We start from the raw sequence: 14427 nt of genomic DNA on the forward strand, positions 1-14427 counted from the left end.
AAGGATGGCTGTTGTCGTTGTGTTCCTGGTTCGAGCACAGGTATTATATTAAGTTAAATTAAGTGTTCATTCAGTATTGTTGTAATTGTCATTATTACAAATACACTTTAAAAAAATTGGCCGATTAATCGGTATCGCTTTTTTGTCCTCCAATAATCAGTATCGGTATCTGCGTTGAAAAATCATAATCGGTCGACCTCTACTTGACTCTAGAGTCCATGCCTCAACGAACTGAAGCTGTTCTGAGGGCAAAAGGGGATGCAATTCAATATTAGTACGGTGTTCCTAATGTTTTGTACATTCAGTGTAGCTAGGAGATTTAGAACTGTTCGTCCAATGAGCGAGGAAGGCACCTCAGGTGAGTCCCATTTGGGTACTAAGAAAGTCTATCAATAAAAATCTGATCTGATCTAGAAATAACTGTTCCTCCAAAACAAGGACATCAAAGGTAAGAGTCGGTTTAGACTAAGAAAAATATGCCTCAGGTTTGGAACTTTTTGGTTTACACTGTCAGGTGAAAACAATAGAGCATGGAAATAACTAGAACGTGTAGGGAGATGTATAGTTAGTGTAAGGAGATGTATAGTTAGTGTAAGAAGATGTATAGTTAGTGTAGGGAGATGTATAGTTAGTGTAGGGAGATGTATAGTTAGTGTAGGTAGATGTATAGTTAGTGTAGGGAGATGTATAGTTAGTGTAGGGAGATGTATAGTTAGTGTAGGTAGATGTATAGTTAGTATAAGGAGATGTATAGTTAGTGTAGGGAGATGTATAGTTAGTGTAGGGAGATGTATAGTTAGTGTAGGTAGATGTATAGTTAGTGTAGGTAGATGTATAGTTAGTGTAGGTAGATGTATAGTTAGTGTAAGGAGATGTATAGTTAGTGTAGGGAGATGTATAGTTAGTGTAGGTAGATGTATAGTTAGTGTAGGTAGATGTATAGTTAGTGTAAGGAGATGTAAAGTTAGTGTAAGGAGATGTATAGTTAGTGTAAGGAGATGTATAGTTAGTGTAGGTAGATGTATAGTTAGTGTAGGTAGATGTATAGTTAGTATAAGGAGATGTATAGTTAGTGTAGGTAGATGTATAGTTAGTGTAGGGAGATGTATAGTTAGTGTAGGGAGATGTATAGTTAGTGTAAGGAGATGTATAGTTAGTGTAAGGAGATGTATAGTTAGTGTAGGTAGATGTATAGTTAGTGTAGGGAGATGTATAGTTAGTGTAAGGAGATGTATAGTTAGTGTAGGTAGATGCATAGTTAGTGTAAGGAGATGTATAGTTAGTGTAAGGAGATGTATAGTTAGTGTAGGGAGATGTATAGTTAGTGTAAGGAGATGTATAGTTAGTGTAGGGAGATGTAAAGTATAGTTAGTGTTGGGGAGGCAGGTAGCCCAGTGGCTAGCGCATTGGGCCAATAACCGAAAGGTTACTAGATCAAATCCACGAGCTGACAAGGTCGTTCTACCCCTGAACAATACAGTCATAGTTAGAGTAGGGAGATGTAAAGTTAGTGTAGGTAGATGTAAAGTGTAGGGTGACGTGAAGTATAGTTAGTGTAAGGAGATGTATAGTTAGTGTAGGGAGATGTATAGTTAGTGTAGGTAGATGTAAAGTGTAGGGTGACGTGAAGTATAGTTAGTGTAAGGAGATGTATAGTTAGTGTAGGGAGATGTATAGTTAGTGTAGGTAGATGTAGAGTTAGTGTAGGGAGATGTAGAGTTAGTGTAGGTAGATGTATAGTTAGTGTAGGGAGATGTATAGTTAGTGTAAGGAGATGTATAATTAATTAGTGTAGGTAGATGTATAGTTAGTGTAGGGAGATGTATAGTTAGTGTAGGGAGATGTATAGTTAGTGTAGGTAGATGTATAGTTAGTGTAGGGAGATGTATAGTTAGTGTAAGGAGATGTATAATTAGTGTAGGTAGATGTATAGTTAGTGTAGGGAGATGTATAGTTAGTGTAGGGAGATGTATAGTTAGTGTAGGTAGATGTATAGTTAGTGTAGGGAGATGTATAGTTAGTGTAAGGAGATGTATAGTTAGTGTAGGTAGATGTATAGTTAGTGTAGGTAGATGTATAGTTAGTGTAAGGAGATGTAAAGTTAGTGTAAGGAGATGTATAGTTAGTGTAAGGAGATGTATAGTTAGTGTAGGTAGATGTATAGTTAGTGTAGGTAGATGTATAGTTAGTGTAAGGAGATGTATAGTTAGTGTAGGGAGATGTATAGTTAGTGTAGGTAGATGTATAGTTAGTGTAGGTAGATGTATAGTTAGTGTAAGGAGATGTAAAGTTAGTGTAAGGAGATGTATAGTTAGTGTAAGGAGATGTATAGTTAGTGTAGGTAGATGTATAGTTAGTGTAGGTAGATGTATAGTTAGTATAAGGAGATGTATAGTTAGTGTAGGGAGATGTATAGTTAGTGTAGGGAGATGTATAGTTAGTGTAGGTAGATGTATAGTTAGTGTAGGGAGATGTATAGTTAGTGTAAGGAGATGTATAGTTAGTGTAAGGAGATGTATAGTTAGTGTAGGTAGATGTATAGTTAGTGTAAGGAGATGTAAAGTTAGTGTAGGTAGATGTAAAGTGTAGGGTGACGTGAAGTATAGTTAGTGTAAGGAGATGTATAGTTAGTTAGTGTAGGTAGATGTATAGTTAGTGTAGGTAGATGTATAGTTAGTGTAGGTAGATGTATAGTTAGTGTAGGTAGATGTATAGTTAGTGTAGGTAGATGTATAGTTAGTGTAAGGAGATGTATAGTTAGTGTAGGTAGATGTATAGTTAGTGTAGGTAGATGTATAGTTAGTGTAGGTAGATGTATAGTTAGTGTAGGGAGATGTAAAGTATAGAGGCAGTACCCTCCGCTAGTGTGTTGGTGATGACGCTCATGACACTGTTGGTCCGCTCTTTCCTTCCGAAGGAGGTATTGAGCTGGTCCATAGACACCATCAGGGAACCAGACAGCTTCTTCTTCACCTCAACCTCAGTAGTGGGCTGCCAGGAGGAAGAAGAAGAATCAAGCACTAATGGTAGTCAAACCATGAACACCACCACACAGCGCCATCGCTGGCCAGGGAGGGAAGTGCACTTGTAACAAGATTGGATTGGTTTGGAAGGAATGGTGGGATAAATTGTAAGTTGGTACATTTTTGGCTGGCACACAGGGTAGTAATGTATTTATCTTGTTGTCGATGGATACTGATGGTAGGGAGAGTATATTGTGTCTAGAAACATGCAGGTCTTTCACAGCCAGAGTGAGAGCAGCGGTATGGGGAAATTTGACTTTATTGTGATTACATAAAACTTGAATATTTGAATATTCAGAAATTGAGCAGGGAAGTATTTTGTACGTGTGTGTATGTATGTACATTATTCAGTCTGACTTACCTTATCTCTGAACCAACCATTACTCCTGAACCAACCTAAATGTCCCCCTGCCTAAATGTGCCAATCCTGCCACTATATTTAACCCCTCTAACAGTTCTCCTATCCTTAATGTCTCCAGACTTAGTACTTTTTTGACCATAGAATATCACCTTCAAGTCCTGTAACAAATGCTGTAGCATTTGAAGAGGACGTAGAGGGAAGAGTAGTCTGGTTACCGTAGAGAACATTAGGGGCAACATTATTGGGATTGAGGTCCGTTCCAGTCGGCATGCATTGAGCATGCACCAAGTCAAAGAGAAGGAGAGGATAGGTTAGATACCATGGTCACTAGATTAGTTGTTATCATGCTGGCTAAGTTAAAAACACTGTACAAGACATGTAGAAGGGCCAGGTCAAACTACCATGCTGCATACTAGCAAAAGAGAAACATTGGTTTGACTTTTCTGTTTGGTTTGGTTTGTTCACAACGGATTGTTTGGAAAGAAAGGGACTATTTTGAAGAGGGTTTTTACTTACAATGACTGTGATATGTGGTTGTTTTTACCAACTGTATTTTAGTTGAATGTTGCCCTAAGATAAGAGAGTTTGCTAAATTTGTACAATGTTAAATGACTAGTTCAAGATTTTGGAAATTAAGCCCTTTTCTATTTACCCAGAGTCAGATAAACTCATGGATACCATTTGTATGTCCCTGTGTGCAGTTTGAAGGAAGTTGAAGGTAGTTTCTAGAGCCAATACTAATGTTAGAGCAATGGCTGGAAGTCTACATGAGCAAGGGCTTAATTGCCAAACTATCCCTTTAATGTCAATGTAACTACACACTGTTTGGCGTGAGGATATTAAAACGTTGAGATATAAAACAACAGTATGCTGGTAGTCACTGAAAACCCAAGTTATAAAGGAACAATTAGAACCTTTTGTTCTGATGAACTAAAGTTTCTCTATTTTGATTATTTAGCTAGTGGTGGGAGGCAGCATAGCATACACTACATACTAGGTAGCAGGGGAGGAGGGCGAGCGCAGATAGCGCAGACGGACTTGCAAAGAAGAGAGAGAGAGAAATAGAGAGAGAAAAAGATAGAGAAAGCGAGAGCGTAAGATCAAGAGAGAGAAAGAGAGAGAATAAGATAAGAGAGAGAGAGAGTAAGATAAGGAGAGAGGGAGAGAGAGAGAGAGAGAGAGAGAGAGAGAGAGAGAGAGAGAAAGAGAGTGAGAGAGAGAATATGATAGACAGAGAGAGAACAAGATAGAAAAAGAGAGAGTAAGATAGAGAGAGAGTAAGATAGAGAGAGAGAGTAAGATAGAGAGATAGAGAGAGAGAGAATAAGATAGAGAAAGTGGGGGCCATGCCTCGACGGGTCTGAGTTACTCATTGACTTCCTTACACTGTCGTCACCAGATGCCTTATCTATTTTCACCTCAGGCAAAAGGCGTCCGCCGGTCCCCGGACTGATCAGAGACACCACGCCGTTGCAGTCCACCGTGGAATTCCTCTTCCCACCACCGTGGTGGTAGCTCGTGTAGCTGCACCGCCGGTACGGGCTGAACCGGGGGCCCCGCCTCTCCTCGCACTCCTCCACCATGCTGTGCTCGTCGTCGGCGAACTCGTTCTCCGAGCCCACGCCCTTGAAGCTGAAGATGCTGCTCTTGCTGTTGTGCCTCGACAGAAACGGTGAGCCGGGGATACTGAGAAGGGACTGCAGGGGACAGGGGAATAAGGAGAGGAAATAAGGAAAGGAGACGAGTGAGTGATTGAAATTGATATAGTTGTAACACAAATCACATCATAGTGCAGAAGGTCAAGAGTTCAATCCCCACAACCATCTATGCTACTTTATCTCCTCCTGCCTTTCTCTCCACCTCTATTTCTGTAATGTCTAAATTAAGTTACATTTCAAAACGCGATCTAGCCATTTTCAGAAATGTTTGTAAATTTACACAAATGAAAACACATATCTTGTGAAAGAGCCGGAGCTATAATTTGTAAATCTTACCATGACATGGGCTAGTGAAAAGACACCAATGATTACCAAGGTAATTTTATTTTAGATTGACAAATAATCATGTTTTGTGGCGAAATGCTAGATATCCACCCCAAACAATCAAACTGCAGTAGAAAAAGTCTCCCGGTTGGGTTTTAAACAGTTACATGTAACAAAGTATCCTGATACATAAATAAATACATTTTTAAAGAATCCATTTGTTTCAACTATATTGTGCAAATAGCCAATCACATAGCCAATCACATAGCCAATCACATAGCCTATCACATAGCCAATCACATAGCCAATCACATAGCCAATCACATAGCCAATCACATAGCCTATCACATAGCCAATCACATAGCCTATCACATAGCCAATTTATTGTATCCAGAGGATGAACAAGGTATATACAATGTGTTTCATTTTCTGACAGCTTTTGTAAAAAAGTTTATGGGGGTTTTACAGGTTTTTTTCTGTAGGATAAATCAAGGACAGTTTTTTGAGTTTGATTATATACACTTTAAGGAAGGATTTAAGGTATAATTAGAAAGTCATGGATGGATTGATTCTTATTGTTGGAGTGATTCACTGACATAGCCCTCCGTAGGTTTACAGACAGTTCCCGCGCTGCATCTTTGCTCTCTCCTTTTCATGAGCTTGTTTAAAAGGTTTCCTCTTTCGGCCAACAGGAACAGATATCACCGGCTCCAAAGTGTTGAAGGGATCCATAATAATCAAAAGGTCCACCACACTCAAAAGGTCAAAGATAACATAGTGCTAGGTAGCCAGCCTGCAAACAGCTGAGAGTGACAGCTGTCTATCTCTGCATCTGGCTGACTAAGTCAGGGGTTAGCCTAAATTAATAAGGTAAGGTTCTTATTAAACCTAACTTATGACTGAACAGACAAATATAATAGAAATGATTCCCTAAATGACTCACTTTACCGCTGGCGGCAAAAACCATATGGAGCATTTCATTCATCTGGACAGTGGATATAGCCAGAGCTATTTATTTAGAGAGTTGGGCCAACTTTTAGAATGTTTAATACTGTTCTAATTCTAGACATTCAGTTCCATAACATTTTATTTAAATATTCCCTGTGTAATGTTAATGAGGTTCTAACATGGCTGCCGTAGAATGTTGTAGTGTCATGTAATTGCATCATAATGCAGAAAGCTCATTGGTCCAACTCTATAAATACATGGATCTGGATATAGCACGTTTTGGTACAAAACAAATGTCAGATATCGCATTTGCCAAAAAAAAACAAAAAAAACATTCTAAAGTAAATGTTTGAAAAGTATGAGAACAGTCATAATTTATACACATAAAGGTACCCGTGATCTTTAATTTCAGGTGAAAAAATGCATATGTGAAAAATTGGCATTTAAGCGTGTTTTTTTTAGAATCAAAGCTTAAAAAATATAAAGGAAGTGTGGAATTCCAAAAAGAGATGAGTGTGTTGTTTTCAGTCAATGTTCTTACGACGATCGTGACAGAAGATCCCACCACAACAGGACCAAGCAGCGTGCCCAGGAGGGGAAGGTATCCTGGACTTGGGACGAGATCTTGGATGGGAAGGGATCCTGGACTTGGGACGAGATCTTGGATGGGAAGGGATCCTGGACTTGGGAGGAAATCATGGCAGGTCAGGATAGCCTTCCTTGGAGGCAGACGAAAGGAGAGAAGGGAGGACAGCGACGAAGCCGGGGCCACAAATAAAGCCCAAAAAACAGCCCATTTTTTTGGGGGGGGGGGCACAAGGGGTGGTCAGCGGAGCCGAGGAGTGAACCAGAGCCAGTCTGGGAAAAGAGGGAGAAATTGGAGGAGAGTGAACGGAGGGAGTCAGAGACCGTCAGTGAGCTGATTGTGAAATTGGAGGAGAGAAATGAGAGAGTTGTTGTGTTGGTGTATGATGCACGACATTCGCCCTAAGGAGCGTGTTATCAGTTTGATGCCACCTGAGTCAGCTCTCCGGACTCGTCCTGAGGAGCGTGATAGCAGTCTGGTAAAAACTGTGCCGGCTCCACGCACCATGTCTCCAGTACGCCTCCACAGCCCAGTACGTCCTGTGCCAGCTCCTCGCACTTGCGTGTAGGAGGAGTGTGTGTGTGTCACCAGTCCGGTACCACCTGTGCCGGCTCCACGTGCCAGGCCTCCAGTGTGCCTTCCCAGTCCGGTACGTCCTGTGCCTGCTCCACGCACTAGGCCTCCAGTGTGCCTTCCCAGTCCGGTACGTCCTGTACCAGCTCCTCGCACTCGCCCTGAAGTGTGTGTCACCAGTCCGGTACCACTTGTGCCGGCTCCACGCACTAGGCCTCCAGTGCGCCTTCCCAGTCCAGAGCGTCCAGCGACGGTCCACAGTCCGGAACCTCCTGCGACGGTCCACAGTCTGGAACCTCCTGCGACGGTCCACAGTCAGGAACCTCCTGCGACGGTCCAAGGTCTGGAACCTCCAGCGACGGCCAATGGTCCGGAACCTCCAGCTCCATGGCCGAAGCTTTCCCCTGCGCCGATGCCCAGTCCAAGCACGGCGTCCTGTCCAGCTCCATGGCCGGAGCCTTCTTCTGCGCCGGTGCCCAGTCCAGGCACAGCATCCAGTGCAGCTCCAAGGCCGGAGCCTTCCTCTGCACCGATGTCCAGTCTAGACCCGGTGTCCAGTCCCGCTCCATGGCACGAGCCTTCCTCTGCACCGAGGTCCAGTCCAGGCACAGTGTTCAGCCCGGGTCCATGGCTGGATCCGCGGGATGAGCGGGTTCTTCATCCCGCACCAGAGCCGCCACCGACGCTAGATGCCCACCCGGCCCCTCCCCTATAGAGTCAGGTTTTGCGTCCGGAGTTCGCACCTTTGGGGTGGGGGGGATATCTAGCGTCTAACTACACATAAACATTAACAAGAACTCACAAAACACAGTGGGAAAATGGCTGCCTAAATATGATCCCCAATCAGAGACAGCGACAAACAGCTGCCTCTGATTGGGAACCATACCAGGCCAACCTAGAAATAAAGAACCTAGATTACCCACCCTAGTCACACTCCGACAATAGAGAATAAAAAGGCTCTCTATGGTCACGCCCTTCACATTGTTTTATGATGATACCAGGTATCTTTTCATATTTGTGCAAATCTTTCTAAAACAGAAAATGGACACATTTCAATGGAAATCAATCAACAAAGAGGTAAGAATATGTAGGCTATAAGAATATGTTGAAAGCTATCTGTATTGGGTGCAGATGACTGAACTTCTCACTTTTGTGTCTGTAGGTACACAGACAAGGAGGCATACAAAGGTATGTCAATTTGTATTGGCATGTTATGCAGATCACATTTACCATCCTCCTCCCTTACCTCTTCAATGAATATCCCATAGGCCTCTACATTACAACCATTATCAAAACAGCTTTTTCCCTTCACATTCAAGGTATGAATTCTGTTGTGTGCATGTTTTGTTAATCATCTGTATAATTAAAACAATTTGAATTCACAGACTTCACCCTCCCTACACCTCTGATGAATATAACAGGAAACCTGTTCGATCACAATGCACTGCAAATTCATTCTGGCTGTGGATACGGAGAACATCAACACATTAACATCAACACGCCAGAGGATATATCCATTGGACTTGGGGCTCTGCTGGGAGTTTACCTCATTTAGATTTTATTATTCTGCTTTGCTACTAAAATCATAACACTGAGAACTAAAACATTGTGTTATTGTTGTGTGTATTGTTATTATTATTAATAATAGGGGACGGGGGGACGGGTAGATCTTCAAAAGGTTCTTTGAGGATCCTTTAAAAGGGGTTCTTTGAAGAACTTATAGGGGTTCCCCCACAGTTTCGATTTGAAGAACCCCCTAAAGGACACTCCAGGAACCTTTTTAGAGTGTACCAGTATCGCAATATTTTTTCCATGGCAAAAAAATGAAAAGATGAAGTAGAATAAAACTATTTGGTCCTTTAAAAATCTGCTGTATGTAAAATATTGTGTTATAGCTTGGAAAATAAATACATGTGACTCTAGATGACAACATAATGATGTTTGTTTCCAAAATTAGTGCTGATTAACTAAAAAGTTAAACCCGCTTTGTGTTTTCTTTTCTTCCCATGATGCTTATGGGTATTGCGATACTGATATCGTCCTGCTCCTAAGTAGCAGTACAATATGAAAGACCCCAGAATAAAATAACACTCTTCCATAATGAAACATTAATGTATTCACTGTTAATAATTCAAGCCTTGGTTGAAGCCCTGTTAGTCTGTGGTTGAAGCCCGGTTACTCTGTGGTTGAAGCCCTGTTAGTCTGTGTTTGAAGCCCTGTTACTCTGTGGTTAAAGCCCTGTTAGTCTGTGGTTGAAGCCCTGTTAGTCTGTGGTTGAAGCCCTGGTACTATGTGGTTGAAGCCCTGTTAGTCTGTGGTTGAAGCCCTGTTACTCTGTGGTTGAAGCTCTGGTACTCTGTGGTTGAAGCCCTGTTACTCTGTGGTTGAATCCCTGTTACTCTGTGGTTGAAGCCCTGTTAGTCTGTGGTTGAAGCCCTGTTACTCTGTGGTTGAAGCCCTGTTACTCTGTGGTTGAAGCCCTTTTACTCTGTGGTTGAAGCCCTGTTACTCTGTGGTTGATGCCCTGTTACTCTGTGGTTGATGCCCTGTTAGTCTGTGGTTGAAGCCCTTTTACTCTATGGTTGAATCCCTGTTACTCTGTGGTTGAAGCCCTTTTACTCTATGGTTGAATCCCTGTTACTCTGTGGTTGAAGCACTGTTACTCTGTGGTTGAAGCCCTGTTAGTCTGTGGTTGAAGCTCTGTTACTCTGTGGTTGAAGCCCTGGTACTCTGTGGTTGAAGCTCTGTTATTCTGTGGTTGAAGCCCTGTTAGTCTGTGTTTGAAGCCCTGTTAGTCTGTGGTTGAAGCCCTGGTACTCTGTGGTTGAAGCCCTGTTAGTCTGTGGTTGAAGCCCTGTTACTCTGTGGTTGAATCCCTGTTACTCTGTGGTTGAATCCCTGTTACTCTGTGGTTGAAGCCCTGTTACTCTGTGGTTGAAGCCCTGGTACTCTGTGGTTGAAGCCCTGTTAGTCTGTGGTTGAAGCCCTGTTACTCTATGGTTGAATCCCTGTTACTCTGTGGTTGAAGCCCTGTTAGTCTGTGGTTGAAGCCCTGTTAGTCTGTGGTTGAAGCCCTGTTACTCTGTGGTTGAAGCCCTGTTACTCTGTGGTTGAAGCCCTGTTACTCTGTGGTTGAGCCCTGTTAAAAAGCTCTAAATAGTCTTTATCTGAAACCAAACCCTGATGTTTAAATTTACTTAGAAGGGAACTGAAATAATTTTGAACATTGGAGTGTCAATATGGGACTTCAAATGGAAACATTAATAACTGCCTGTTATTTAGTCCTATTCCATCTTCTTCCAGGAACCTTTGACACTGGTCCTCTCACCTGGTTCATGATGGAAGACTTGCGGCCTAGCCGGTTGTCAGGGAAACGGAAGCGGCTCCTCTTACTGCCGTCATCCGACTCGGACTTGACAAACTTCTCGCAGTCCCCCTTCTCCTCCCGCTGCGACTGCTCTTTCTGGCGCCACTTCTTCTTGCGGTTGCGCCGCTCCTTGGCGCTCTTGGAGCTGAGCTTGGACATCTCTGACGAGCTACAGGACAGGGTCCCCCCGCCGTCATCATCCCCTACGTCCTCCGACATGGTGCCTGCCGACGTCGCCATGGCGTTGGACTATCGCAAACCGCCACACCGGGAGAGAGAGTGAGAAAAACACCTGCGTGTCCATTCCCACTGAAATCTCATTCATACCTTACGCAAATACACAATGCATTTAGCTAGCTACGCAAAAATAGCAATCCTGCGTAGTTGTATCGAGATACAAATTGCAGGGCTGCATCTGCATTTGACTTACTTGAGAGTAAATTGTGCAAGTTTGCTGTGCAAGTTTGCTGTGCAAGTTTGCATATTTTTGCTAAGCAAGTACGCAGAACAGCCATTTTGCATAGCTTGGCTTCACAGACACGGCTTTTATCAGGCTAAACAGATTTCAACTTGCCATATGTGACAGACAGGGTTCCAACCCCAGTTTGCTGTGAGCCAAAAGAGTGCATTAGCCCGCTAAGCCAAAGCCTAGGCATTGACTCAGGAAGCCCATGCAAATCTTCAGGTCTCAGGCAAGGTTACTCACCTCCGTCACAAACACAGTGAGGTATAGGAGCACGATAACGAACACGGCTCCACTGTTTATATTAGACACAACAGATTTAAACCAAACAGACAGTCAAGGATAGGAGTGGAGTATAGTAAGCACAGACAGTAAAGAGACAAGCACATACAGTATACACAGAGAGACAAAACAGACATACGGACATACGGACAGACAGACAGACAGAGACAGACAGACAGAACAGAACAGACAGACATACAGACAGACAGACAGACAGACAGACAGACAGACAGACAGAACAGAACAGAACAGAACAGAACAGAACAGACAGAACAGACTGAACAGACTGAACAGACAGACAGACAGAACAGACAGACAGAACAGACAGAACAGACAGACAGACAGAACAGACAGAACAGACAGACAGAACAGACAGACAGAACAGAACAGAACAGACAGAACAGACAGACAGAACAGACAGACAGAACAGACAGAACAGACAGAACAGAACAGACAGAACAGACAGACAGACAGACAGACAGAACAGACAGACAGAACAGACAGAACAGACAGAACAGAACAGACAGAACAGACAGACAGACAGACAGACAGACAGACAGACAGAACAGAACAGACAGACAGAACAGAACAGAACAGAACAGACAGAACAGACAGACAGAACAGACAGAACAGACAGACAGAACAGACAGAACAGACAGACAGAACAGACAGAACAGACAGAACAGACAGACAGAACAGACAGAACAGACAGACAGAACAGACAGACAGAACAGAACAGAACAGACAGAACAGACAGACAGAACAGACAGAACAGACAGACAGAACAGACAGACAGAACAGAACAGAACAGACAGAACAGACAGACAGAACAGACAGACAGAACAGACAGAACAGAACAGACAGAACAGACAGACAGACAGAACAGACAGAACAGACAGACAGAACAGACAGAACAGAACAGAACAGACAGAACAGACAGACAGAACAGACAGAACAGACAGACAGAACAGACAGAACAGACAGACAGAACAGACAGAACAGACACTGACCTGTGCGGCCTCCTGCAGAGACAGTAACAACAAAGACAAAGAAACAAACACATATGACATATACAGTGTATGGTCACAAAGAATGCATCTGAAATGGCACCCCTTTCCCTAGACATAGTGCACTACCTGGTCAAAAGTAGTGCACTATAAAGTCTATCGGGGAAAAGGTCCCATAGACATGCTGAGACACAGAGACATTGGGGTACTGACCTGTGCAGCCTCCTGCTGGTTCTTGATCTGCTCCAGCATGGCTTTGAACTCCGCCTCTTTCTGCTCAGCCTCCTCCATGGTGGCCTGGTTCTGCTCCTCATAGGCCATGGCCACCACAGCCAGGATCAGATTGACCAGGTAGAAGGACCCCACGAAGATCACCAACACAAAGAAGATCATGTAGGTCTTCCCTGCTGCCCGCAGGGTCTGGGAGGGGGGAGAGAAGACAGCAGAGGGTCAGATACACTCATAGAAAAAAAAGGGTTGATTCCAGGTATAACCCTTTAGGGTTTCACGTCGAACCCTCTGTGGAAAGGGGATTTACATGGAATCCAAAAGGGTTCTACCTGGAAATAAAACACTGATATTTGACCTATACCCTCTGACCTCTAACCGAACAATCCTGTCGACCTTAAGGTCTGGAAGAGAACAGAGAGTACAGCAGAGTCAGACACTTGTCTCCCATCCAGTTCTCCAGAAGAGGTCGTCAATTGGTTCCCCCTCCTTTATCCAGGCCTTCATTACGATGATAACTGGGTCATATGACAGGGATGTGAGGTTCATATTGAGGTGGGGTTAGAGGGTAAAGGTCAAACGTTAAGAGGTCAGAGGTTATGTATCAGTTACTGAGTACTGTTGAACCTATCCAGGCTGTGTAGAAGTGTAGAATCTAAACGCTAGTGGCGGTACTGTAACACTTTCCCACTTCAAACACAATAAATTCAATTTACATTCCCTTCTGCTTACTAGAGTGTGATGATTACTCTAATTCCCTGTCATAGACATTATGTAAGCCAATTAACAGTGAGGTGTAGAACTGATTTTACGCTAGGAATTGTTACTGGTTGTGCCTCAACACCAGAAGTACTTCCATGCACTGACTGTTCCCAGTGTGTGTGTGTGTGTGTGTGTGTGTGTGTGTGTGTGTGTGTGTGTGTGTGTGTGTGTGTGTGTGTGTGTGTGTGTGTGTGTGTGTGTGTGTGTGTGTATATGTGTGTGTGTGTGTGTGTGTGTGTGTGTGTGTGTGTGTGTGTGTGTGTTAGGTTCCCAGCATGGGCACAACTTGGCGTTATTTATCAAATGAAGCCTGGGCACCCCCATATCTGCATTTTAGTTTTCCATGAATAGTGCAGTGAAAGCACACCCCACCAGACAGCTGGCTAACATAAGGCCAGTCCTTTCAGTGAGTTGCTATCCCCAGAGGAGAAACCATGAGACTCAAGCAGAGAGGAAGGAAAACAACCACTCTGAATGCTATTTGGAATTCCATCATTCCATGTACAGTGCCTTCGGAAAGTATTCAGAACCCTTGACTTTTCTCCATATTTTGTTACGTTACAGCCTTATTCTAAAATGGATTCAATAAAACAATTTCCTCAGCAATCTACACACAACACTCCATAATGACAAAGCGAAAACAGGTTTGTAGAAATGTCCCATGGTTGCCAATGCATGTCAAAGCAAAAAAACAAGTTCCAAGACTAGATTGTGTCGAGGCACAGATCTGGGGAAGGGTACCAACATATGTATGCAGCATTAAAGGTTCCCAAGAACACAGTGGCCTCCATCATTATTAAATGGAAGAAGTTCGGGAGCACCAAGACTCTTCCCAGAGCTGGTCA

The 14427-nt window shown here is 43.2% G+C and overlaps 1 protein-coding gene across 1 annotated transcript in view; it reads right to left on the reverse strand.

Moving 5' to 3' along the window:
* LOC139416866 (sodium channel protein type 8 subunit alpha-like) overlaps nucleotides 1-14427 on the reverse strand; it is an 81640-nt gene that overhangs the window by 39035 nt on the left and 28178 nt on the right. Inside the window, exons 9-12 of the mRNA XM_071166012.1 lie at nucleotides 12806-13012; nucleotides 10802-11089; nucleotides 4770-5081; nucleotides 2856-2991 (exon numbers count right to left, since the gene is read on the reverse strand). Coding sequence (XP_071022113.1) covers nucleotides 2856-2991; nucleotides 4770-5081; nucleotides 10802-11089; nucleotides 12806-13012 — 943 coding nt within the window. The remainder of the gene's footprint in view (nucleotides 1-2855; nucleotides 2992-4769; nucleotides 5082-10801; nucleotides 11090-12805; nucleotides 13013-14427) is intronic.

Source organism: Oncorhynchus clarkii, chromosome 9 (assembly GCF_045791955.1).
Source record: "Oncorhynchus clarkii lewisi isolate Uvic-CL-2024 chromosome 9, UVic_Ocla_1.0, whole genome shotgun sequence".
In the NCBI taxonomy this organism is placed as follows: Eukaryota; Metazoa; Chordata; class Actinopteri; order Salmoniformes; family Salmonidae; genus Oncorhynchus; species Oncorhynchus clarkii.